Consider the following 27,462-nt stretch of genomic DNA (forward strand, 5'->3'; position numbering starts at 1 on the left):
ATTCGACCACCTTCAGAGCATCCATTCACGGTGCTTCAATACGGAGGTGTGTTCTTTTGATGTTTCTCGCTTGCTGACTTGATCGTCGGAGTGCAAACGGTCGCGAGGGCGCCCCTTTGTTCACTTCTTTTTAGGTGCTCACGACGGAGGAAGGTGGAGATCCGAGTTGAAGATGAAGGTGCCCTAGCTCGCGAGTAGAAGCTACGCACGAAGACGTTTCCGGTCACCGGCAGAACAATAGGTATGTTGGTATATCTGAAGAATAACTTTAATATCTTTCCGTTAATAAATATTTAGCTGATTTCTCGGAAATATTTCCCGTATAATCTAGGACGTAATTATGACTTATAAAATACTTTGGTAACTGTCGTTACTGTCATTTATTAAGTGCCTTAAAGTTTGCTTTGACACGGTCGGTCAATCATCCGCTACATGGTACAATTAGTAAAATAAAATAGGTGAAGAAGCATAACCATTTGGAATAAATAAATAAACAAATGTCTTCGCAAGGCATTTTCTCTTTAAAGGTGGCCAATATATACGGGAAATATTTTATATGCCAGCTAGCTATAACGATGTACGTTGAACATTTATAAAATATCTGAAAAGTGTAAGAGGTATTTATATATTTTGGCATAATATTCGAAAATGAAATTTCTTGTACGTCCATTGCATAACATAATTAATTTTATCAATCCATGTGACTCCCATGCAGCCATGTTCTGTTCGACTCTAGTACTAAGATATTTTGTCTTTGGTTTACATGCATTCATAAAATAATACGTCATTTAGATCAATCCACATCTTCATCCATATATTTGCAAATTGTGTGTTTGCAAATTGTGTGTGCTTGGGTGGTGGAATATTGCAAAACTGATTTTGGGTAACATTGATTATGTGAAATTAAGTCTTTTTAACTCTAAATTAATTTTTGATATATTCAGTTAATTTTTAATCCAACATGAAGCTAAACACAGTTTATATATTATATAATCCAATAAATTTACGTTGGTAACGTCGCTTCTAGTTCAACAACAAAAGACAAAACAAGCACGGCAAGAAAAACGGTAATATTCATATATTTTGTCTTCTTTTAGATAAGGTTTGGTGTAAGAAATGGTTAAATAATTTTTTGAAAAACACTTGGAAATAAAAGCATCTTATTTTTTATAAACGAATTAATAATAACTTTAAGAATGAAATATTCTAAGAAATGTTCATAAATGAATAAATAGAAATTAATTTTTCTGATCTTCAAAACTAGAAATAAAACTTTCTCAAGATAAATGAGTCCATCATTACTAATCTTTTCAGAATAATTGACGGTAAATATATTACTTTAGAAAAGAAAAAAATATATATTTTCAGTTTCATAATTTATTTTCCAACATTTAAAATTAATATTTTAATTCATATAATTTGAATATTTATTTCAATGTATCTATGATTCACAACTCGTATTTAAGATAAAAAATTATTTCAATTTTACATTCTTATTATCAAAAACTCAATCTTTATATTCTCATAAAAAAATGACTAAAAATGTTTAAATGTCAGTCTCAAAAAATGTTAATTATAAATAAAATAATTTCCCGTTGATGAAAAGCTACCTCAACGGTAAGAGCTTGCATAATGAAATAATACCTAGCGTTCAGGCTGATCCACTGAATGGAAATTGTCGTCATAATAATATTGACAAAACTGCAATGATTTATATCAGCATTATATGAATGTGGTAGGGTCTTTGTTTTGAATAATCTAAATTTTCATGGTTTCAGATCGGAAGCTACCAAAAAAGTCCAAACGTGAATTAGAGGGGTCGATATCAAAACGCGTAAAATGCAATAAAAAAATCTTGGTCTTCACGATAAGGTAGCCTAATATTTCATCATTTGTAGCAAACCAGCATTTTACAAAATCAACTTATACCTTATGACTATGTTTACTTTGAACGGTGCAAGCGTTGAAGTTTATATCTCTGACCACTCTATTGTCTGCATTCTGTTTTCAAAATACTTCATTCTAATCTAATTCACTTAACCTTCTCTGCACTCTACCCGTATTCAACACAACTTTTACACTTTTTGACCTAGATTCCTTGCAAAAATTTAGAAGAGTTTAAGAAGATAAAAGAGAGGAGAACACGGGGCACGAGGGTCTTGTTCATGGGTATTAAACTTTATGAGACCACCATCTGTTCCTTCCCTTCTTCACTGTTGTGTTGTTTGATTGTCCCTCAGAGTAGACACCAATGAGAATCACACTAGTTTCATTGCTTTCTTTCTTTCTCTGCTACTTAATATATCTCAGTATCTACTTATCTGCCACCACTGGCAAATGTCTAGAGGATCAACAATCATTGCTGATTCATCTGAAGAACAACCTCACATTCGAGCCTGAAAATTCCAGCAAACTTAAGTTGTGGAATCAAAGCATTGATTGCTGCAATTGGAGAGGTGTAACATGTGACGACGAGGGACGTGTCATTGGCCTTGACCTGAGTGGAGAATTGATCGGTGGTGGATTTGATGATTCGAGTGTTGTTTTCAGTCTTCAACATCTTCATAAATTGAATTTGGCTGGTAATAACTTCAGTACTGTCATTCCATCTGGATTTAACAAGTTGGAAAATTTGACTTATCTGAATTTGTCATGTGCGGGCTTCATGGGTCAGATTCCAATAGAGATTTCTCAAATGACAAGGTTGGTTACTCTTGATATCTCTTCTCAATCCTCTTTAACTGGCCACGGGCTGAAGCTTGAGAACCCAAATCTACGAAAGCTTGTCCAAAATCTCACAAGTATTAGGCAACTATATTTGGATGGCGTAAGTATATCAGCTGCAGAACATGAATGGTGCAGCGCTTTGATGTCACTGCATGACCTGCAAGAAGTTGGCATGTCACAGTGCAATCTCTCAGGACCCCTGGAGCCTTCCCTGGCAACACTTTCGAATCTATCAGTCCTTGTTCTTAATGGGAACAATTTCTCATCCCCGGTGCCAGAAGCATTTTCCCATTTGAAATCTCTGAGCATTCTACGTCTTTCTTATTGCCAGTTGACCGGAACATTTCCACAGAAGATCTTCAACATTGGAACATTGTCAGTTGTTGACGTATCCTTCAACAAAAATCTTCAAGGTTTCTTTCCAGACTTCCTACCAGGATCTCTTCAGACCTTAAGAGTAGGTAACACAAGCTTCTCTGGAGCACTTCCACACTCTATTGGTAACATGAGGAACTTAACTGAATTGGATTTTTCTTGTTGTCGATTTAACGGAACGCTTCCCAATTCACTGTCAAACCTCACAGAACTCAGTTACCTGGACTTGTCATATAACAACTTCACAGGTCGAATTCCATCATTTGAAATAGCCAAAAATCTTACCTACTTACACCTTTCTAATAATGGTTTGAGTGGTGCAATTCCATCATTTTCTCACTTTGAAGGACAGAAAAATCTTGTTAGCATTGACCTGCGTTATAACTCGATTAGTGGGAGCATTCCTTCATCCCTTTTTACACTCCCACAGCTGCAAAAAATTATGCTTTCCCATAATCAGTTTGGTCGACTAGATGAATTCACAAATGTGTCTTCTTCTAAGTTAAACGTCCTCGATTTAAGTTGCAACAATCTATCAGGGTCTTTTCCAGCATCTATATACCAACTCAGTAGACTCTCTATCCTCATACTTTCTTCAAACAAGTTAAATGGGACAATGCATCTAAATAAGCTTTCGGGGATCAGAAATTTAACTACACTAGATCTTTCATACAACAACTTATCAGTCGATGTGAATGTTACAAATTCTGACCCATCATACTTTCCCAGCATTAACAATCTAAGGTTGGCATCCTGCAACTTGAAAACTTTCCCTGGTTTCTTGAGAAATCACTCCAGAATAGCCTCTCTAGATCTTTCAGATAACCATATCCAAGGAATAGTGCCCAACTGGATTTGGAAACTACAGAATCTTGAAAGGCTTAATATTTCTCATAATTTTTTCACTCATTTCCAAGGACCTTTGCAGAATTTTTCTTCCAAGTTGTTAGTCCTTGATCTTCATCATAATAAACTTCAGGGGCCAATACCGGGTTTTCCTGAAAATACATTCTATTTGGACTTCTCAAGCAACAAATTTAACTCTGTTATCCCACAAAACATAGGTAATTACCTGGCTTTCACAATTTTTCTCTCTCTCTCAAACAATACTTTGAATGGCAGTATCCCTGATTCCCTCTGCAATGCTTCATATCTTCTAGTGCTTGATCTTTCCAATAATAACATTTCTGGAACAATTCCCTCATGTTTGATGGCAATGAACCTTGGGGTATTAAATCTGAGAAAGAACAATCTCATGGGCCCTGTCCCAGATATGTTTTCATCTGCTTGTTCTCTAAGGACTCTGAATCTCCATAACAACAAATTAGATGGAAAGATTCCAAACTCTCTTTCAAATTGTACTTCATTAGAAGTGTTGGACCTTGGAAACAACAACATTATGGATGTGTTTCCGTGCTTGTTGAAGAACATATCCACACTCCGGGTCTTAGTCTTACGAAAAAATAATTTGTATGGTCGCATTGGATGTCCAAAGACCAATGGCACGTGGAATATGCTTCAAATAGTGGATCTGGCCATAAACAATTTCAATGGCAAGCTACCTGGAAACTGCTTCACAAGGTGGGAGGCAATGATGTCTGATGAAAACCAAGCTGAATCCAAGGTAAAACATATCCATTATCAGTTTCTTCAATATAATAGCCCAAAATATTATCGTGATTCAGTGACAGTTACAATAAAAGGTCAACGGATGGATCTGATTAAGATTCTAACTCTATTCACTTCGATCGACTTCTCATTCAACAATTTTGAAGGGGAAATACCAAAAGAGCTATTTGACTTTAAGGCACTCTATACACTTAACTTGTCAAATAATGCTTTTTCTGGCAAAATTTCACAATCAATTAGAAATCTGAAAGATCTTGAGTGCTTAGACTTATCAAACAACTCACTGGAAGGAAACATTCCCACAGAACTTGCAACTTTATCCTTCCTATCAGTCCTGAACCTCTCATTTAATCATCTATTTGGGAAAATCCCCACAGGCACCCAAATTCAATCATTTCCAGAAACTTCCTTTATTGGTAACAAAGGATTGTGTGGCCCTCCTTTGATTACAAACTGCAGTGCCAATACCAGTTCTAAAACTACAGAATCAGCCAAGGACTTTGATTGGCAGTACATAATTACTGGAGTTGGTTTTGGGGTTGGAGCTGGAGTATTTCTTCCTACATTGATGATATGGGAGAGAGGAAGGAAATGGAGCAATGATACCATTGATAATTTTCTTTTGCGAGTTTTTTCACTGTTCGGCTTAGCTTATATCCCTATTGAGGATGACGAAGGGGATGATGATGCAGAAGAGATGGACGGTGATTCTAGTGAAGAAGATGTTTGGGACTATCCAAGCTTCAGAGGAAGGTATTGTGTTTTCTGTTCCAAACTTGACATATCTATGAAGAGGGTCATTCATGACCCCAATTGCACATGTTACCCCTCATCATCAGCTTCAAATTCTACTCATTCATCAAAATCATATTCCCCTTAATAACACACAAGATGATCATTTTCTGATTTGCTCTTTCCTTGTTGTCTTCATTATTTCATTTGAAAACAGACTGTATATGCTGTACATAATACACGTCAAAATTATCTAGAGTGGCAAGCAAATAGTGAGAAAGCAATAATAATGACACCTCTGATTTTTCAGAAGGTGCCTTCTGTGGCAATCGGTGATAAGCAAGATAAATAGATAAATAAATAAACTTACAGAATATAGTCAATGCTCAATCAAGATTTTAAACGAACACTTGGGAGACAATCAATCCAGAGCTCAATGACTTCAATGTTTATGTTGCACAATTGGGTGCACAGTGCACATAAAAAAAATCATTTTTGAGAATAATTAGTATGTATTATGTAACACTGAATCACTGTTTGGTTAAAAGAAAACTAAGGTTTATGTTGCAGACTTGGATTTAGTAAATCACAAACTAAGACGCGGCACATTTTATAAGTTGACGTTCAGTTTCTTTGGATATGTGAATGTGAATGAAGAGTATCTAATTGATGATTTTTTAATTTCTTTTCTTCTTATATACTCTTTTAATTATTTTCCTGTACCAAAATAGTATCATTTCAACCACCAATATTCATATCAAGAACAAAGTTTGATTATAAAATCAATAAAATAAATGAAAAACTTGTAAGCTCAACAACATAATCATCTTGAGCTTGTTGTTCCACAAATGACATATTCTGGTACACAATCACATTTGTTATCATGAAAGTCACGTTTTTTATATGTAAAAAATAAATAAAACAAACAAATGAATTGAAAATATAATAATATTCATACCTTATATGTGTGACGAAAATCATGTGTTTAAATATTTGAAATACTTGCTTCTAAACCATATAGTAGTTGAGGTTATTTGTTGTTCGTCTTGATACAAAAACACATTTTCAAACCTTTTGCAAGTTTGTGTATTTGAATCCAAATGAAGAGTATATAACTTATGATCTTTGAATCTCTTTTCCTGGTATACACACTTTCCATTATTTTCCTGTACAAAAATAACATTATTTCAACCATTAATATTTTCAAAAGACAAGAACATGAAAAAATATTCATACCATAACAAAGTTTGATTATACTTGTAAGCTTAGCAACAGAATCATCTTGAGCCTACTACAAATAACATATGTTGGTACACCATCACATTTCCTATTATGAGAGTCACGATTTTTACATGTATAAAAAAATTGACCAAATAAAATAAATTGAAAATATAATAATGTTCATACCTCATATGTGATGTAGCTTCATATTTTAAAGATTTTCAAATACTTCCTCGTAAACAACATTACTTGTTGAAGTAGTTTGTTGTCCGTCTTCATCCAAAATTAAGATTTTCAAATATTTTTCAGATTTTACTCGAGAAACAACAACATATAACTGTCCATGTGTAAATATAGGTCTTGGAAGATAAAGCCCGACTTTGGAAAGTGTTTGACCTTGAATTTTATTTATAGTCATTGCAAAGCACAAGGATATTGGAAATTGTCTTCTTTGAAACTTGAAAGCTAGTCCTTTATGTGAAGGAATCAAGTCCATTCTAGAAATGAGTATTTTAAGGCCAATGTTTTTTCCTATAATCACTGTAGCACCGATAACATTTTTTCCCAACTCATTAACTTGTAATCTGGTGCCATTACATAATCTATTAGCTTGATCAATATTTCTTAAAAGCATTATTGGAACACTAGTCTTAAGTTTTAGGAAATGATTAGGAATTCCTGAGCATCTAATACCGTTTAAAAACTCTTATGTAAACCACTCATCTTGAATGTCTTCTTGTTCATCATATTGGCAAGATGTGTCTGAACTTAAGTAAGTAACTTCTTCTTCAGGCAATAAACATATGATAAATTCATTAACTTGGTAAAGGTGAATCATTGTGTTCGATTAACAGATTTTTGGGTATTTCAATTATGTCTTCCTCTGTACCATTTAAGTTCATATTTCCATCACCAATGTTTAGAATCCAATCAACAAATTCTTTGATCTCTGCAACACTTTCAACTGATTCCTGACTTGTTAATACCATATTCTCTGAAAGTTTAAAAACTTTGCAATATTTCCATAATTGAGAATAGTTTACAACGTACCTTGATCCCTTCTTGACAACAAGCAAAATTTTCCTAAAATTACCTTCCAATATAACAACTTTACCACCAAAATGTTTGTTACTGTTCTTTTCAACCACAACCTTCATAATATCTCTTAATGTTCTATCGAAAGCCTCAAAACACAACCTATTCATCATTGAAGCTTCATCCCATATAATCAACTTTGTCTCAATCAATAACTTAGCACGAAGGCTTCCACAACTTATGCTACAGGTTAATTCCTCATTTATTATAAGTGAAATACAAAAGGTAGAATGAGTTGTTCTTCCCCAGGAAGCAATACAAAAGAAGTTCCACTTGAAGCTACATTTAACACAATCACTCCTCTTGATCTAATTCTAGTGCACAATGTTTTCCACATAAATGTTTTTCTTGTTCTGCCATATCCATATAAGAAAAAAAACCTCCCACTTGAGTATGTACTACTATCATTATATTTTCATATACATTTAGTTGTTTAGTAGTAAGACATCTGAAAGTGATGCATGCATTTCAGACATGCTTGTTCTATCATAACTAAATTAATCAATAAGAAATCTATTTTCCAAAATATATGAATTTGAACGAATAGGTTAAGGCAGACTGAAGTCCTTCAAAGAATTACCATTTGAAACTAATGATTCATCTATTTGCAGAAGACAAATATTATGTATTTCATAATCCTCAATATGAAGGCCTAGAAAAAGAAATTTATATTACATACTGATCCTGCCTGTTGACCGGAACGCTGGAAACTGCCTCGTCAAAGGATCGACGTGCGCACCGCTTCTCACCTCCGTTCCTCTTCGGGATCTACCTCAAGAACCTGCAAAGAAACAGAGCGGCGCCGCTGCGGCCGATCGCACTCCAACGCTCAAGTCAGTGACGGTATCACCAAATACTAAGAGAACAAGAACCGTGCAAATCCTCTCTCACAGTCAGCTCTAGAACTCGCAAGCGTAAAGAGTATGAACTGAACGTGCGTACCTCAGAAAGTTTGTTGAGAACTCTTATATACTTGGTTGTTTTCTCTCTCCTGGCAGTTACAGACCTGGACACGTGGCTCGCATCCAGTCGTACACGTGCCATCATCTGGAGGCTCCTTGACTTGGCGCTGCTTCTACTCTCATTTTGGCTAAGTTACTTATGCATGGTACTGCCCAGTGCATAGCTAACTTGGGAGTGCGATCTCTACTGGAATTGGCGAGTTAGGGTGTCCTCATACACCTTCCCTGTGGTCTCGCCGGCCGCCTTCATAATCTGCTTCTCCTTCCTCTTCGGCGATCTCCAACTGCTTGGTCGCCTGAAACTACATCTGGCGACTTCATCTTAAACCTGGTGATCGCCTATTCTGATAAGCTGGAGATCGGAACACGCCACTTTAACAACTGGCGACTACACGAACCCCCCGACTTCCTTCCCTCCTGCCAACCTGGCGCCTTGCAAACACGCCTATACTGTAGCAGGGTGCCACGTCATCACTCCCGACCACCAGGGCGGTACACAAGCCCCCCAGTCTTAAGCGAAGACTTGTCTAGCGAAAAGACTGAAAAAGTCACGTCAACACCGATCTACGTGGCGCTGACGCAGAATTCCAAGCGGTTGTACCTTCCGCTGCTCTGACGCTCCACCAAACCCCTCACTCATCACTTGACGCGTGGCTTCATCAACGGCTCTCTTCAGTTGCCGTTTGCGCTTCCTAAACCCATTTTGAAAAAACCCTTAAACCCATTTTCACTCAGCACTGTTCCATCACTTTCCCTCGCATTCACGAACGCTCCAACTTTCTTCTGCGAAAAACTCTCAGCGCTCTCCAGCATCCCGCATCTCCATCAACCTTCATCGTCTCCTTGATCATCAAAAGGTACCTACTTTCCTTCTTCTGCTGGCTTTCCTTGCATTTTAACCGATTCGCATCATCCTGTAACTGCCTGGTGCATACGCTGTGGGTTGTTTTTCCATTTATTCTTCTGCGTAACTTAGGGCTTCGTCAATCGTCGCAACGAACCTACATTCGTTCGTCTTTCACCTTCCTTCTATGATCGAGTCAGCCTTTGTAACCCCCTGATCATTTTTCCTTTCGTCTTCCTTTGCAACTGCTATCATGACTCGCACCAAGATTACCCCGAACCCTCCTCCTTCAGCACGAAACTTGCCTTCACAAGCACACGACCCAACACCAGTTCGTGGCGCTTCATCTTCGCAGGCTGAGAGGCCTGCGTCTTCCCAACCTGTCCTGGCCCAGGCGACTCCACCCATCGCCGGAGGAGCCTCTGCTCCCTTGCCAGACTTCAAAACCTTGTATCCCTGGGCCAACTCGACCCTTCTAAGGGAGACATCTTCGGTGAATACTGCGGGAGCAGTTTTGCGGCTGACCAAGGGGGATGAGCCTCATCAAACGTTTCACAAGGAGCACGACGAAAGGATGATAGTGCTACCTTGCCCCCCCGAGCTGCCTGTTTGTGCTGACGAGAAGGTGAGTGCCGACGGGCCCTTCTGTTTCGTCTACACAACCTTATTCAAGAAGGTGAAACTCAAGTTCCCTTTCACCCGTTTCGAAAGGGAGCTCCTAACCGAGCTCAACATTGCCGCCGCCCAGCTCCATCCCAACAGTTGGGCGTTTGTGCGAGCGTTCGAAGTGGTGTGCGCCCACCTGGGGTTGCCCGCATCGGTGGACGTGTTTTTATTCCTTTTTGAAGCCAAGCACCCGGGAGACCGCCTATGGGTTAGCTTGAACGCGATCGCTGGGAGATCCATCTTCGCCATCTTCCAGCAATCGTATAAAGATTGGAAAGGGAGGTTCGTCCAAGTGCGTGCCAACGACAAGGACGAATCCCTACTCGACGGCTTCCCCTTATACTGGGTGGATAAGGGGAAGAAAGAATCCAAAAGCTGCTTCAGGAGACCCAGAAGTCCTGATAGCATGGGAGCGTTGGACAGAGATCTCTGTCTCTTCTGGCTCATGGGTGGCGCAGACCTGCATCACATTCACCTTCTCTCCTCGACATGCTCTAATTCTCGGCGATCTCAGAGTTTCTTGCGTCAAGGACTTATGGCTTCTCGCTGCTCTCTCCGTCGACTTGCTTATCTGAAGGACCAGATGATCTGCTACAAATGCTCTTGGCGTCTTCAGAGTTTCTTTAATCACCGTCCTCTGCCTACCCCCCTTGCCTGAGCTGGCGAGCTTAGCAAGCAAGTCAGCTCGGGCATTCTGCTCTCTGGGCACATGTACTACTTCAAAGGAGGCAAAGGAACTCTTCAATTCCTGCACATACGCCAAGTAAGCCGCCATTTGTGGATCTTTGGCCTGGAACTCGCCTGTTATTTGCCCCGTGACTAGCAGCGAGTCACTCTTAGCCATCAGCACCCTCGCTCCCATCTCCTTGGCCAGCAGAATCCCGGCGATCAGCGCCTCGTACTCTGCTTGATTGTTGCTGGCTTTGAAGGCGAACCTCAGAGATTGTTCGATCAGCACGCCGTTGGGTCCTTCCAATATGACTCCAGCACCGCTGCCCTGCTGGTTCGACGATCCATCCACAGAAAGTACCCAACGGAAATCGTCTACTTCAACCCGCGTCGCCTCTGATGAGAGCTCAACCACGAAATCTGCAAAGATTTGCCCCTTGATCGGGCCTCGGGGCTCATACTTAATATCAAACTCTGACAACTCTACCGCCCACTTCACCATCCTTCCCGCAACGTTGGGTTTCTTCAAGACCTTCTGGATGGGCAGGTCAGTCATCACCAGTATTGTGAAACTGTGGAAGTAGTGGCGCAACCTCCTCGCCGAAAACACCACAGCGAGCGCAGCCTTCTCCAGGGCCTGATATCTCGTTTCTGGGCCCTGCAACACCTTGCTCACAAAATAAATAGGCTTATGAGCCTGGTCTTGATCCTGGGCGAGCACCGCACTCACCGCCCTCTCAGTCACAGCAAAATACAACCTGAGAGGGATTCCCGCCAGCGGTTTGCACAAAACCGGCGGGCTCGCCAGGTACTCCTTTAGTTTGACGAAAGCTTCCTCGCACTCTTTCGTCCACACAAACTTATTATTGCGCCGCAGACATTGAAAATAGGGATGCCCCTTTTCTCCGCTAGCTGACACGAATCGAGATAGGGCTGCCATCCGACCTGTTAGCTGCTGGACTTCTTTCACCGTAGCTGGGCTCCTCATCGCCAAGATGGCGGCACACTTGTCTGGGTTGGCTTCTATTCCTCTTTCAGTCAAGAGGAAACCCAAATATTTTCCAGCCTCCACGCCGAAAATGCATTTCTCCGGATTGAGCTTTAACTTGAACTTGGCGATCGTCGTGAACAATTCTTCCAAGTCTGCAACGTGCTTGCTCTTTTCCTGCGAGGTCACGACCATGTCATCGACGTAGGCTTGCACGTTCCTTCCCAGCATTGGTGCAAGTACTCGATCCATCAGCCTCTGGTACGTGGCCCCCGCGTTCTTCAGCCCAAACGGCATCACCTTATAGCAATATCACGATCTCTCCGTCATGAAGGCTGTCTTCTCTTCATCCATGGGATGCATCTTGATCTGATTATATCCCGAGAAGGCATCCAGGAAGCTCAGCAACTTACACCCTGCAGCACTATCGACCAGGGCATCAATGCTTGGAAAAGGATACGAATCCTTTGGGCAAGCTTTGTTCAAGTCGGTGAAATCGACGCACATGCGCCATTTCCCGTTACTCTTCTTCACCAGCACGACATTTGCCAACCATTCAGGGTACTGGACTTCCCTGATGTGGCCTGCAGCGAGGAGTTTCTTTGTTTCGTCCCTGATCGCCTGCCTCCTCTCCTCGTTGAATTTTCTTCTCCTTTGTCGCACCGGTCTCACCAAATTGTCCATCGCCAGATGATGGCACAAGAAGTCGGGATCAATCCCGGGCATGTCCGAAGCGGACCATGCAAACGCGTCCAGATGCCGCTCAATCACCTCGGCGATCTGGTCCTGGAGATCGACCTCCAGAGATCTTCCTAGCTTGAAGATTTTTCCTCCGATCTCCTTTTCGAGCCACTGCTCCACGGGTTTAGGCCTGGATTCTCTGGCGACCACCGCCCTGGCGATTCCCTGTTCTCTTGCTTCCTCAGGGCGATTCCGCGCCTCTTCCTCCTCCAGGCCAGCATTCCTCTCCCCTAGCTCGGCGTCTACCATCTCCACATCTCTTCCGGCGGCCTCCTCGGTCACCGTCGATCTGGGCTTCACACCGGGTGGTGGGGTGGTTGTTACATAACTCACTGATCTTTTGTTTTTCATGCTATTCTCATAGCACCTTTTCGCTTCTTTCTGATCAGACTTGATCGTGATCACCACCCCTTCCATGGACGGCAACTTTACCTTCATGTGCCGAGTCGACGGAATGGCGCCTATCCTGTTAAGCGTGGGCCTTCCCAACAGGATGTTATATGCCGAAGGGGCGTTTACGATGAGGTACTTGATTTTCTCCGTCCTCGACCCAGCCTCATCTGTAAACGTGGTTCTCAGCTCAATGTACCCCCTGACCTCCACCTGGTCACCAGCGAACCCATATAAGCACCCTCCATAGGGCCTTAGCTGGTCAAGGGGCAACTCCAGCTGCGTGAAAGTCGGCCAGAACATCACGTCTGCCGAGCTTCCTTGGTCCACCAAAACTCTGTGGACCTTCCTTCCCGCTGTAACCAACGAAATAACTATGGGATCGTTGTCATGAGGTACAACGTCCCGAAGATCCTGCTTGGTGAACGTAATGTCCACTTCCGGCGAGTGATCTTCAAACATATCCACTGTCATCACCGATCGCGCGTACTTTTTCCTCTGCGATGCGGTGCATCCACCACCTGAGAAGCCCCCTGCAATGGTGTGGATCTCCTCGTGGATAGGCATCTCGTGTTGCTGGGCTTCTCCACCTGCTGGCTGGGAACTTGACGCTCCCCCTGTCCTCCTGTCCAGCAGATAGTCATTTAGGAACCCGCTCTTAACCAGATCGTCGAGCTGGTATCCTAAAGACAAACACGAGTCCAAAATGTGGCCAAAACATTGGTGGAACTCGCACCAGGCATCCGGCTTTGACCCCAGCACCTTGTCGCCAACCTTCTCAGGCGCTTTCAACCTAGCAAATATGTTAGGAATGGCGATCAGGTCCGCCAGTCCCATGACAAACTTGTGCTTAGGCGGGCGATTGTATTCCCGGCGTGCTGGTGGCTGGCGTGCTTGGCTTCTTCCCTTGTTTCTCCTGTCGTAAGGATGGCGAGTCCTCTGGTCCTTCCTGGCCGCCGCCGCTGTTTCCAGCACCCTCTGCGGCTGGATCCTGGTCTGGGCGCGTGGCCTGGCGGGAGCCACGCTGCCTCTCTTCTCGGCGACTTCACTCTCGTCAGCGATGTGAGCCACCGCAAGTCGCCTGACTTCAGCAAACGTCGCGGGGTGAGCCCTGATCAAGGCTTCGCAGAATGGTCCCGGCTGCACGCCCTTCTTGAAGGCATAGACCAGCATTTCTTCATCCTTGGCCGGCGATCTGACCATCTGCGCTCCAAAGCGATTCAGGTAATCTCTGAGGGACTCCCCATGGTACTGCCTTATATCAAACAGATCATAAGACACCCTGGGCGGTGCCTTATTCACGATGTACTGCTCGACAAAAATCTTCGAGAACTGTTGAAAATTGGTTATGTGGCCGTTAGGCAGGCTCACAAACCACTCCATCGCCGTTCCCTGGAGCGTACTCACGAACATCTTGCAGTAGACGGCGTCTGACCCTCCCGACAGCATCATCTGCGTATGGAACGTGGTCAGATGAGCCTCAGGATCCTCCACGCCGGTAAAGACAGCCTTAACCGGAACCACGCTCGTGGGAATAGGCGTGTCAGTAATCGCCTGAACAAAAGGCATTGGGAAAACACGAGGTGGCGTCGACGGTGCCACCTCTTCAGCAGAAGAACGTCCTTGCTGCTCCCGAAGAGCTTGACGCAGCTCCTCAGTTACCTTGCTAAGCTCCTCGTTCCTGGCGCGAGAGGCGACCAGGTCCTCATGTATTCTCGCCTGCTCTACGCGTGAGGCTTCCACAATTGCCTGCAACGAGCGCATCATCTCTGCCATCTGCGCCATGGTCATGGCGGCGACGCCTTCGTCAGCAACGGGCGCAACTGGACTTGAACGATTGCTTCTCATCTTTCTCATGAACTCAGCGAATCTCAGAATGCAGCGAACGACACTTCAACCACGATCGAATCAGCGATCAACCGGAGAAAATAGTGCGAAACTGCGCAAGAAAACTCAAGAACACCGTAAGCCTTCAAAGAAAACCACAACCTCACCAGAAACCACCGCAACCAAACGAGCGAAAGAACTCGAACTTCCACCAAACAAATTACGCGTAAATAGCAGGAAACTTCACTCCACCGATCGAAAAGCCAAACGAACGGTACAAAACGCGAATTCTCCGAATGAAACTCAAGCAAACAGCGAACGATGGTTGCACCAGCACACAACCACGCAGAAAACTTCGAAAACTTTCAAGAACTCACGCTGTGGATGGGAGCAAGTTTTACACGGCCCCACGGTGGGCGCCTGATGATCCTGCCTGTTGACCGGAACGCTGGAAACTGCCTCGTCAAAGGATCGACGTGCGCACCGCTTCTCACCTCCGTTCCTCTTCGGGATCTACCTCAAGAACCTGCAAAGAAACAGAGCGGCGCCGCTGCGGCCGATCGCACTCCAACGCTCAAGAATACTAAGAGAACAAGAACCGTGCAAATCCTCTCTCACAGTCAGCTCTAGAACTCGCAAGCGTAAAGAGTATGAACTGAACGTGCGTACCTCAGAAAGTTTGTTGAGAACTCTTATATACTTGGTTGTTTTCTCTCTCCTGGCAGTTACAGACCTGGACACGTGGCTCGCATCCAGTCGTACACGTGCCATCATCTGGAGGCTCCTTGACTTGGCGCTGCTTCTACTCTCATTTTGGCTAAGTTACTTATGCATGGTACTGCCCAGTGCATAGCTAACTTGGGAGTGCGATCTCTACTGGAATTGGCGAGTTAGGGTGTCCTCATACACCTTCCCTGTGGTCTCGCCGGCCGCCTTCATAATCTGCTTCTCCTTCCAGCGTCTCTAAGCGGTAGGCGCCGTTCCCGAGCGCCTCGGTTACCCTGAACGGTCCAGTCCACTTGGGCGACAGTTTATTCTCCATCTCGTACTGGTGGGCCTTCCTCATCACCAGATCGCCCTCTCTAAACTGCCTTGGCATCACCTTCGAGTTGTATCTTCGTTCAATCCTTCTCTTTACGGCTTCGGCCTTCAACCTCGCCTCTTCCCTTACTTCATCCAGTAGATCCAGGTTCAGCCTTCTTTCTTCATTCGAGTCTTCCTCCACAAAGTTCTGGAATCTCGGCGAGCTCTCCTGGATCTCCACCGGAATCATGGCATCGCACCCATAGACCAAGCTGAACGGGGTCTCATGGGTTCCTGACTCTCGGTGGTGTGGTACGCCCAGACTATACGGGGCACCTCCTCAGCCCAACTTCCCTTGGCTTTTTCAAGCCTTCTCTTCAAACCTCTCAACAACACCCGATTAGCTGACTCCACCTGGCCATTTGTCTGAGGGTGCTCGACGGATGCAAACACTTGTTGGATTCCCACCCCTTCGCAAAGCTTCTTCAACAGGTGGCTTGCAAACTGCGTCCCATTATCCGACACCAGGCGTTTAGGCACTCCAAACCGGCACACGATGTTCTTCCATACGAAACCTTCGATCTTGTGTGCGGTGATCTGGGCCACTGGTTCTGCTTCAATCCACTTGGTGAAATACTCAATCGCCACCACCAAGTACTTCATCTACCTGATCGCCAGCGGGAAAGGTCTCAGGATGTCGATTCCCCAAGTATGAAACGGCCAAGGGCTATAGATCGACTTCAACTCCTCGGGAGGTGCCTTGTGCCAATCGGCGTGCTGTTGGCATTGTTTGCAACACTGGGCATATTTCTTGCAATCTTCTCTCATAGATGGCCAGTAGTAGCCTGCATGGAGAGTTCTCGCGGCCAGAGCTCGACCCCCGACGTGGCTTCTGCATATACCTTCGTGGAGCTCTGCCATGATTCTCGTGCACTGCCATGATCCAGGAGTGGGTGAGTGAACCCGAACCTGTACAGATCGCCATCAATCAATGTGTACTTGCTGGAATTTTTCTTTACCTTCCTAGCTTCCGTCGGATACAGCAGGAGGAGGCCATCTGCCAGGCACCGCTTGTACTGTGTTATCCAAGTGTCTGGCTCATGGGTGGCGCAGACCTGCATCACATTCACCTTCTCTCCTCGACATGCTCTAATTCTCGGCGATCTCAAAGTTTCTTGCGTCAAGGACTTATGGCTTCTCGCTGCTCTCTCCGTCGACTTGCTTATCTGAAGGACCAGGTGATCTGCTACAAATGCTCTTGGCGTCTTCAGAGTTTCTTGAATCACCGTCCTCTGCCTACCCCCCTTGCCTGAGCTGGCGAGCTTAGCAAGCAAGTCAGCTCGGGCATTCTGCTCTCTGGGCACATGGACTACTTCAAAGGAGGCAAAGGAACTCTTCAATTCCTGCACATACGCCAAGTAAGCCGCCATTTGTGGATCTTTAGCCTGGAACTCGCCTGTTACTTGCCCCGTGACTAGCAGCGAGTCACTCTTAGCCATCAACACCCTAGCCCCCATCTTCTTGGCCAGCAGAATTCCGGCGATCAGCGCCTCACACTCTGCTTGATTGTTGCTGGCTTTGAAGACGAACCTCAGAGATTGTTCGATCAGCACGCCGTTAGGTCCTTCCAATATGACTCCAGCACCGCTGCCCTGCTGGTTCGACGATCCATCCACAGAAAGTACCCAACGGAAATCGTCTACTTCAACCCGCGTCGCCTCTGATGAGAGCTCAACCACGAAATCTGCAAAGATTTGCCCCTTGATCGGGCCTCGGGGCTCATACTTAATATCAAACTCTGACAACTCTACCGCCCACTTCACCATCCTTCCCGCAACGTCGGGTTTCTTCAAGACCTTTTGGATGGGCAGGTCAGTCATCACCAGTATTGTGAAACTGTGGAAGTAGTGGCGCAACCTCCTCGCCGAAAACACCACAGCGAGCGCAGCCTTCTCCAGGGCCTGATATCTCGTTTCTAGGCCCTGCAACACCTTGCTCACAAAATAAAAAGGCTTCTGAGCCTGATCTTGATCATGGGCGAGCACCGCACTCACCGCCCTCTCAGTCACAGCAAAATACAACCTGAGAGGGATTCCCGCCAGCGGTTTGCACAGAACCGGCGGGCTCGCCAGATACTCCTTCAGTTTGACGAAAGCTTCCTCGCACTCTTTCGTCCAAACAAACTTATTATTGCGCCGCAGACATTGAAAATAGGGATGCTCCTTTTCTCCGCTAGCTGACACGAAGCGAGATAGGGCTGCCATCCGACCTGTTAACTGCTGGACTTCTTTCACCGTAGCTGGGCTCCTCATCGCCAAGATGGCGGCACACTTGTCTGGGTTGGCTTCTATTCCTCTTTCAGTCAAGAGGAAACCCAAAAACTTTCCAGCCTCCACGCCGAAAATGCATTTCTCCGGATTGAGCTTTAACTTGAACTTGGTGATCGTCGTGAACAATTCTTCCAAGTCTGCAACGTGCTTGCTCTTTTCCTGCGAGGTCACGACCATGTCATCGACGTAGGCTTGCACGTTCCTTCCCAGCATTGGTGCAAGTACTCGATCCATCAGCCTCTGGTACGTGGCCCCCGCGTTCTTCAGCCCAAACGGCATCACCTTATAGCAATAGCACGATCTCTCCGTCATGAAGGCTGTCTTCTCTTCATCCATGGGATGCATCTTGATCTGATTATATCCCGAGAAGGCATCCAGGAAGCTCAGCAACTTACACCCTGCAGCACTATCGACCAGGGCATCAATGCTTGGTAAAGGATACGAATCCTTTGGGCAAGCTTTGTTCAAGTCGGTGAAATCGACGCACATGCGCCATTTCCCGTTACTCTTCTTCACCAGCACGACATTTGCCAACCATTCAGGGTACTGGACTTCCCTGATGTGGCCTGCAGCGAGGAGTTTCTTTGTTTCGTCCCTGATCGCCTGCCTCCTCTCCTCGTTGAATTTTCTTCTCCTTTGTCGCACCGGTCTCACCAAATTGTCCATCGCCAGATGATGGCACAAGAAGTCGGGATCAATCCCGGGCATGTCCGAAGCGGACCATGCAAACGCGTCCAGATGCCGCTCAATCACCTCGGCGATCTGGTCCTGGAGATCGACCTCCAGAGATCTTCCTAGCTTGAAGATTTTTCCTCCGATCTCCTTTTCGAGCCACTGCTCGACGGGTTTAGGCCTGGATTCTCTGGCGACCACCTTGATCTGCTTCGAATTCTACGAAGACCAGCTAGAAATTCGAATAGGTTAGAACATTAAACTATTGCTTTGATACTGCTTCTGTTTAGCTGTTTCTGGGCGTCTTGCGCGTTATGCGCAAGACTTTGATTTTATCTTTCCTGCACATATCATCTGCTTCGCTGCGTACTACCTTATGCATTTGTTTTCTTTTTTTCCTGAGTTGACCCATGCAATTTCGTTTCATGCAGACGACATGTTGGGCAAAGGCATGCTCGCTGAACTTAAGGCGCTCGCCCGAAACCATGGATTGGCGACGGGCTTGCAAACAGTGCCCAACTCGGTGGTGGAGAAGGCTATCGTCCACGGGCGATCACCACCTAAGGAACCCGCCCAACGCAAAAAACTGGTTCTTAAAAGGCCTAAAAGGAAAGCCGCTCAAGTCATCCATGAGGAGGAAGAAGAGGATGACGAGGTCACCGAAGATGGCCTCATTACAAAGAGGAAGAGGGTGGCACCTTCTTCACCACCCGCTCCACCCCCTCTTCCAACCTCAACACCACCATCGACGCCTGCTCCTCCTTCATCACCGCCACTCCCACAGGCTCCTGCATCTCCAGTCCAAGCGGTTCCACTGGGCACTGCGCCACGTGCAGCTGAGGCCCAAGAGCCAAATTTCCTGGAGGACCCCCCAAGCGCCTCTACGCCATATGCGTCAGCTGGAGGGGGCCCCCCTTCAAACGCTTTAGCTGCAGAAAATGCTCCAATCGGGGATGAGGTTGCTCATACCTCTCTGATTCTGATTACCGAATCCCCGATTGTGTCGCCACGCCCGGAAGCAACTACTGAAGAACCTGCTAAGGAAGGTGGCGACGAGAACCCACAACAAGCCCACCTGGTGCCTCTCCAAGCAGCAAACCTTCCCCTTGAGGTCACAAGGATGTGGGAGCCTCTAACTGCCAAGCTGAAAACCATAGCAGAGGATATCCCAGCGATCATAACCAGGGCTGTGGAAGGCTCAACCAGGAGGCTCCAAGACGACCTCTTCAACCTCAAAACCGAAAACAGCACCATGAGGGTCGAGGTGGAGAAGTTGTCTTTCAGCCTGACGCTCGCAGAAATCGAACACTCCTGAGTGGAGGATGCAATGAATACCGAGCTCAGGCTGGCGCGCAAGGAGGCCACTGACCTTCGCCACAAAGTTCACCAACTTGCCCAAGAGAAGGTCGAGCTGGAAAGCAAAATTGTGCCTCTTCGCGCCAGGGCGGTCGACCTGGAGGCTCTCATGAAAGCTGACGCCGCTAAGGTGCAAAAACTGGAGCAGAGGTCGATCGACCGAGAGAAACTACTTGGGCAAGTAGAAAAGGCGAGGGACGACGCCATGGCTGATCTCGTCGAGGCCAACAAAGAGAAGGGAAAGGTGGCTGCTGAGTTGGCCCAAGCACAATCGGAATCCAAAAAGGTTACTGAAGACCTTCTCCAGGCTCAAGAGACCAACGAACAACTTAAAAAACAGGTTGAAGAGCTGGAGCAGCAAAATAAAGAGCTGAAAGAGCAAACTGAAGACCTCAAGAAGCAGATTGAGGAACTTCAGGGGCAAATTGAAGAACTCAAGCTAAACTCTGCTCAGATTCTGGCTGCTGGATTCGAAGCTGCTCGGGAACAATTCGCTTGCCTATTCCCCGACCTGGATCTCAGCCTGGTGTCACTGAACAATGAAGTAGTAGATGGAAAAGTCGTTCCTGCTGAAGACTAATCAACTCCTCTTCATCTGCTATTTTTATGATTTCCCTTGTATTATTCTGTAATAAACTCGTGTATATGTGCCTTTAACAGATACTTATCTTAATGACAAAGTTTTGGGTATTCCCTCTCCTGACTTCTTTAAGCGCTTTAACCTTCTTTGCATATTCAACTTTATCGGATTTAACTTAACGATTTTGCAAACACGACCTTTGACTTAACTGCTTCGAACCACTTCAAATTTAAGCAAAAATCACTTTAACCAACTTGTACTCTTAAGGCAACTAACCTTATCATAAGAATATCCCTCAAGCAACGAACTGTAACTCAGTTACTGGCTTAAAACACCGTCCCACTCGACCTGCCTTATCAAACAGGTCTTTCAACCTTCTCGCCGCTGTTTGAACCCTTCCTGATCGCCAAAAACTCTTGGTGATACCAGCTTTCTTCTAGCCTCGTGCTTTGGCCATTGTTTCTCCATCTGGGGATAGAAACGCCTTTTGGGATCCTTCTTTACCTCCCTGAACTTCAGAACAAAGACCGGTTGACTAGGCGTTCTCTTCGAACCTACCTTAGCCACCTTTCAAACTTCTTCCACTCTCTGCACCATACCTGAACTCGTTCGAGACGAGAAGGATTTTATCTTGCCTAAACTCGCTCATCGGCGAGAAGGTCTTTAACTTGCCTGAACTCGCTCATCGGCGAGAAGGTCTTTAACTTGCCTGAACTCGCTCAACGGCGAGAAGGTCTTTAAACTCGCCTGAACTCGCTCAACGGCGAGAAGGTCTTTAAACTCGCCTGAACTCGCTCGCCTGAACTCGCTCAACGGCGAGAAGGTCTTTAAACTCGCCTGAACTCGCTCAACGGCGAGAAGGTCTTTAAACTCGCCTCTACATTGCCCTAGGGGTTACATCTTCTCGCCCCCAGAAACACGGAGGACTTTTCACTGGTGCCTCTACATTGCCCCAAGGGTTACATCTTCTCGCCCCCAGAAACACGGAGGACTTTTACTCTTTCTCGCCTGCACTCGCTCGACGGCAAGGAGGTCTTTATCTTGCCTCAGAACGCGCGAGGGCGTTGAGGTCTTTCATCTGGTGCCTCCGATCGCCGAAAAACGATGAGGACTTTAACTGGTGCCTCCAATCGCCGAAAGACGATGAGGACTTAAAAACTTTAACTGGTGCCTCCAATCGCCGAAAAACGATGAGGACTTAAAAACTTTAACTGGTGCCTCCAATCGCCGAAAAACGATGAGGACTTAAAAAACTTTAACTGGTGCCTCCAATCGCCGAAAAACGATGAGGACTTAAAAACTTCAACTGGTGCCTCCAATCGCCAAAAAACGATGAGGACTTAAAAACTTCAACTGGTGCCTCCAATCGCCGAAAAACGATGAGGACTTAAAACTTTTTAGAAAGCATACGATATATCTTTCCTTGCCTTAAATCACGTACAAGCGACAAGGTCTTTCTTCAAAACTTTTGGGAAAAAGCAAACATGCAATCTGAAAACACCTTATACTTCGAAAACTCTTCTTTTATTGGGTGGCCTCATTAAAAACCCTCCTTAGGGAAAAAAGAGTGCCCCCTTCAAACTGTTTCATCAGAGACATTGTAAAGTGACTTTGTGTTTGTCTTTACTTACAAAGTTCTTAACTATAGTACAACTTCAGGTGCGTGGCGTTCCAGGTGCGAGGAATCGCCCCTCCTTCCAGCGTCTCTAAGCGGTAGGCGCCGTTCCCGAGCGCCTCGGTTACCCTGAACGGTCCAGTCCACTTGGGCGACAGTTTATTCTCCATCTCGTACTGGTGGGCCTTCCTCATCACCAGATCACCCTCTCTAAACTCCCTTGGCATCACCTTCGAGTTGTATCTTCGTTCAATCCTTCTCTTCACGGCTTCGGCCTTCAACCTCGCCTCTTCCCTGACTTCATCCAGTAGATCCAGGTTCAGCCTTCTTTCTTCATTCGAGTCTTCCTCCACAAAGTTCTGGAATCTCGGTGAGCTCTCCTGGATCTCCACCGGAATCATGGCATCGCACCCATAGACCAAGCTGAACGGGGTCTCATGGGTTCCTGACTGCTCGGTGGTGTGGTACGCCCAGACTATACGGGGCACCTCCTCAGCCCAACTTCCCTTGGCTTTTTCAAGCCTTCTCTTCAAACCTCTCAACTACACCCGATTAGCTGACTCCACCTGGCCATTTGTCTGAGGGTGCTCGACGGATGCAAACACTTGTTGAATTCCCACCCCTTCGCAAAGCTTCTTCAACAGGTGGCTTGCAAACTGCGTCCCATTATCCGACACCAGGCTTTTAGGCACTCCAAACCGGCACACGATGTTCTTCCATACGAAACCTTCGATCTTGTGTGCGGTGATCTGGGCCACAGGTTCTGCTTCAATCCACTTGGTGAAATACTCAATCGCCACCACCAAGTACTTCATCTGCCTGATCGCCAGCGGGAAAGGTCCCAGGATGTCGATTCCCCAAGTATGAAACGGCCAAGGGCTATAGATCGACTTCAACTCCTCGGGAGGTGCCTTGTGTCAATCGGCGTGCTGTTGGCATTGTTTGCAACACTGGGCATATTTCTTGCAATCTTCTCTCATAGATGGCCAGTAGTAGCCTGCATGGAGAGTTCTCGCGGCCAGAGCTCGACCCCCGACGTGGCTTCCGCATATACCTTCGTGGAGCTCTGCCATGATTCTCGTGCACTTCTCGCCGTGTATGTATTCCAGGAGTGGGTGAGTGAACCCGAACCTGTACAGATCGCCATCAATCAATGTGTACTTGCTGGAATTCTTCTTTACCTTCCTAGCTTCCGTCGGATCCAGCGGGAGGAGGCCATCTGCCAGGCACCGCTTGTACTGTGTTATCCAAGTGTCTGGCTCATGGGTGGCGCAGACCTGCATCACATTCACCTTCTCTCCTTGACATGCTCTAATTCTCGGCGATCTCAGAGTTTCTTGCATCAAGGACTTATGGCTTCTCGCTGCTCTCTCCGTCGACTTGCTTATCTGAAGGACCAGTTGATCTGCTACAAATGCTCTTGGCGTCTTCAGAGTTTCTTGAATCACCGTCCTCTGCCTACCCCCCTTGCCTGAGCTGGCGAGCTTAGCAAGCAAGTCAGCTCGGGCATTCTGCTCTCTGGGCACATGTACTACTTCAAAGGAGGCAAAGGAACTCTTCAATTCCTGCACATACGCCAAGTAAGCCGCCATTTATGGATCTTTGGCCTGGAACTCGCCTGTTACTTGCCCCGTGACTAGCAGCGAGTCACTCTTAGCCATCAGCACCCTCGCTCCCATCTCCTTGGCCAGCAGAATCCCGGCGATCAGCGCCTCGTACTCTGCTTGAACGAATAGGTTAAGGCAGACTGAAGTCCTTCAAAGAATTACCATTTGAAACTAATGATTCATCTATTTGCAGAAGACAAATATTATGTATTTCATAATCCTCAATATGAAGGCCTAGAAAAAGAAATTTATATTACATACCATTTTAATTATTAGTTAACTTTGGATTAAGACATACAAAAACAAACATACATTACATAACTTTGAATCATAAATTAAATTTGGAATAAGTATTTCATTTATACTGGTAAGTTAAACTCTCTCCTCTTTTTATATAAAATGTCAATAGTAGTAACTTCCAAGTACATTTCCAGACTTCATCAGGCTTAGCCATTGTATTCATCATTAGTAGTGTAACAAACAAAATTTCTCAGTTGATGTGCAGAAGCAAGGTAGCTAGATTCTTTAGTTGCATCAATAAATTCTTTATCATCAACCAATAGCCCCATTGCCTAGCAAGCATCTTGATACGTCTTGTATGTTATGCTATTACCAGTTTTTATACTTTGGTAATTAGTACAACCTTTTTTATGTAAATTTAAATAGGAAAATAAATAATATAATTACAAATCAAATAATAATATATAAGAAATAAATATCAGCATATACGAATAAATAAATAAAGTAAACATACTAAAATTAATAAAACAATGCATAAAGATAAATAATACACGTAAAAAAATAAATCGTTCAAGTATTAACAAACTGGCACAATTTTGAGGAAAGTAAGTAACTATAAACAATTATGTAAAAAAATGATTCATCCTAAAAGGCGAATAACTCAAATGTAATAATTTGGTATGTTAACATTTGCTTCAAAAACAATCTTTTCGCCTTCTTTGAAGTCATTATGATCTTCTTTCTTTTATTAAGAGTGAAGGAAGTCCTTTGGTTAAATTGATTAAGCTTGTTGTGATAACTTTTTCTATTTGGATGATATGGTGTATGAGGAATTATACTAGATTTCAGGAGACGATTGATGTTTCTAGGGCTATTTCGGTAATTAAAGATTTAACTTGTCTAATGGGAAATTCGTCTAAAGCTTCAATGAATAACGATATGTTGGATTTCAACGTGATTAAGTTTTTTGGTATTAATACTCATACTGGTAAAGTTTTTCGTCCTCTTCCTATTAGATGAGAGTTCCCTTCACTAGGTTGGGTTAAAATTAACACTGATGGGGCTGCTAGGGGATATCCTGGTCTTGCTACTTGTGGATGTATTTTCGTGGGAGTATGAGGGAGTTTATTGGTGTTTTCTCTGTGTTTCTTAAAGTTCAGACTGCTATGGTTGCTGAGTTTTATGGAGTTATATATGTTATGGAGGAAGCTTAAAACATGGGGCTTACTAATGTATAGCTTGAATGTGATTATGCCTTGCTTTATGTTGCATTTATTGTTAGGACTAATTGATGTGATTTGATTTTAGGATTGTGATCCTGCCGGCAACTTGAACGTGGGTGAATCGCTTCGTAACACTTTCTGCCCTGTCTTCGCGACTGCGTCTCCTGAAGAATCACCTTCTGAACTCTCTCTCTCAGATGGCTTCAAGATGTGACCTGCAAAATACACAGACGGCGCCTCTAGCGGCCGTTTGCACTCCGATGATCAAGTTAGTTCAACAGAACCACCAGAAACTGGAAACTTAGTAAAAATGTGTGTGTGAGAAAAACTTGCACTCTGTTTTTCCTCTATCTCCCCCTCACTCTCCCTCTGATTCTGCCTTTTATCTCTCTTTCCCTGCTTCTGGGCATAACAGAATTCTGTTATGCTTTTCTGGCATGTGTCAGAACCCTGTCATGCTTTTCAGAGAAAGTGTACCTTCAGAATCAGCAATGGGGAGCGTGAGAGTCTGCGCATGTCTGCGCTTGGCTGCGCCTGTCTGTACCTTTAGCGGTACGGAGTGCTCTTTTGTCTGGACCGCACCCCTCTCAGATGGTGACACGGGAAGGCCTGCAACTCACATCTAACCACACACGTGTCACTTACTGGAAGGGCTCTAGCGCCTCTCTTTGTCTGCCTAAGCTACGCCCTTGCGGAGTAACTTAGGATGCTTCCCTTATCTGGGTAAATTGCACACTCTTAGGAGTGGGCGTCGGGTGTGGCTGGTCTAGGCACACTCACCGAACGTTACTCTCTGTGTAGGCGACTTACCCTTCTGGATGACACGCACATAATGGGTTTAGGGAATCACCAATCACCGACTGGCTTACTAGTTCCCTCAGGCCATTCTCGTGCATGATTCCTTGAGGTGTGCTCATGCGAGGTCCATGCGTAACGCTCTCGCTGGGAACCTTAGTCCCAGTTTAACTGCGTGTAACACGAGACCCCGATGACAATACACCCGATGACTGATCAGTGTTTATTCGCTACTCGCGCTCTGCCTCCAGGCGCGAGTCTGGGAACTGGTCTGCTGGTGGTCACTTGGCTACTGACCACCGATCACCATTCTGGGTGATCTATCCCCCGACCTCTCTGCCGCCTGATCTGTCGGTGGTAACTTGGTTACTGACCACCGATCACCTCTCTTGGCGATCGTCCCCCTACCTCTCTGCCACCTGGTCCACGTGTCACCCTGCAAGGGGTCCACGTGGTTCTCTGATGCTGACGTCATCGACTACCGATGACCGATCAGATCAGATTGTTTATTTGATTAGTGACACTTTACTTAGATTTATATTTTAGAACAAATATAGGTGAGAAGCCTAAGGAAAATTCCCACTGGACATTAACTTAACAAGTGTTAAGTAGATGTGAAGGTTCATTTCCATAAGGCCAAAGGAAAAACACCTTTAATGGTGAAGATGAATGACAAATTAGGTGCGGAATTTTAACAAGAACAAGGTGAGCAAAACAACATAGTGACCGAATTTAAAATAAGGAAACAACAACAAGAATAAGACATATTTTGGAATTGAAAATAGGAATGGAAATGGAATGGAAAAGTTGAGTGAAAGGAAACTTAGGAGATGGGGAATTGTAAAGGATCACGCCACTTGGATGGTGAATTGAATCCAAGATAAGTGTAGATGCCGCTACTTGAGAGCTCACAACACTCACAAGATAAGACCAAGGTTTAGAGAGACAATGCTCACAAACTCTAACATAATTTGTGTATAGTAACTTTACTCTTCATTCAACATATGAATACATGAGGTAGGCCTCCCTATTTATAGATTTAGGAGCCTTGGAAAGAAAGCTTAAAGGGTAGAATGGGAAAAGGGAAAAAAGTGGGCAATCATAGGGTTTGACTAAGTCAATCCCTTATTCTAGGCTTATCCTTCTAGAAACTAG

At 44.9% G+C, this 27,462-nt stretch overlaps 1 protein-coding gene across 1 annotated transcript; it reads left to right on the forward strand.

The window, feature by feature from the left end:
- Positions 1 to 2,009: 2,009 nt before the first annotated feature.
- On the forward strand, positions 2,010 to 25,780 carry LOC137818998 (receptor-like protein 7). The gene is made up of 2 exons (XM_068622688.1): positions 2,010 to 5,484; positions 25,598 to 25,780. Exons 1-2 carry the CDS (start codon positions 2,252 to 2,254, stop codon positions 25,620 to 25,622), a joined length of 3,258 nt encoding a protein of 1,085 aa, XP_068478789.1. The 5' UTR covers positions 2,010 to 2,251; the 3' UTR covers positions 25,623 to 25,780.
- The last annotated feature ends 1,682 nt before the right edge of the window (positions 25,781 to 27,462 follow it).

Source organism: Phaseolus vulgaris, chromosome 10, assembly GCF_000499845.2.
Source record: "Phaseolus vulgaris cultivar G19833 chromosome 10, P. vulgaris v2.0, whole genome shotgun sequence".
In the NCBI taxonomy this organism is placed as follows: Eukaryota; Viridiplantae; Streptophyta; class Magnoliopsida; order Fabales; family Fabaceae; genus Phaseolus; species Phaseolus vulgaris.

Excerpts from the sequence above, each read along its gene's own strand:
- LOC137818998 (XM_068622688.1), top strand. The coding sequence starts at position 2,252 with ATGAGAATCACACTAGTTTCATTGCTTTCTTTCTTTCTCTGCTACTTA. Across the intron at positions 5,485-25,597 it reads TATCCAAGCTTCAGAGGAAG|GATTGTGATCCTGCCGGCAA; the intron begins GTATTGTGTTTT and ends ATTTGATTTTAG.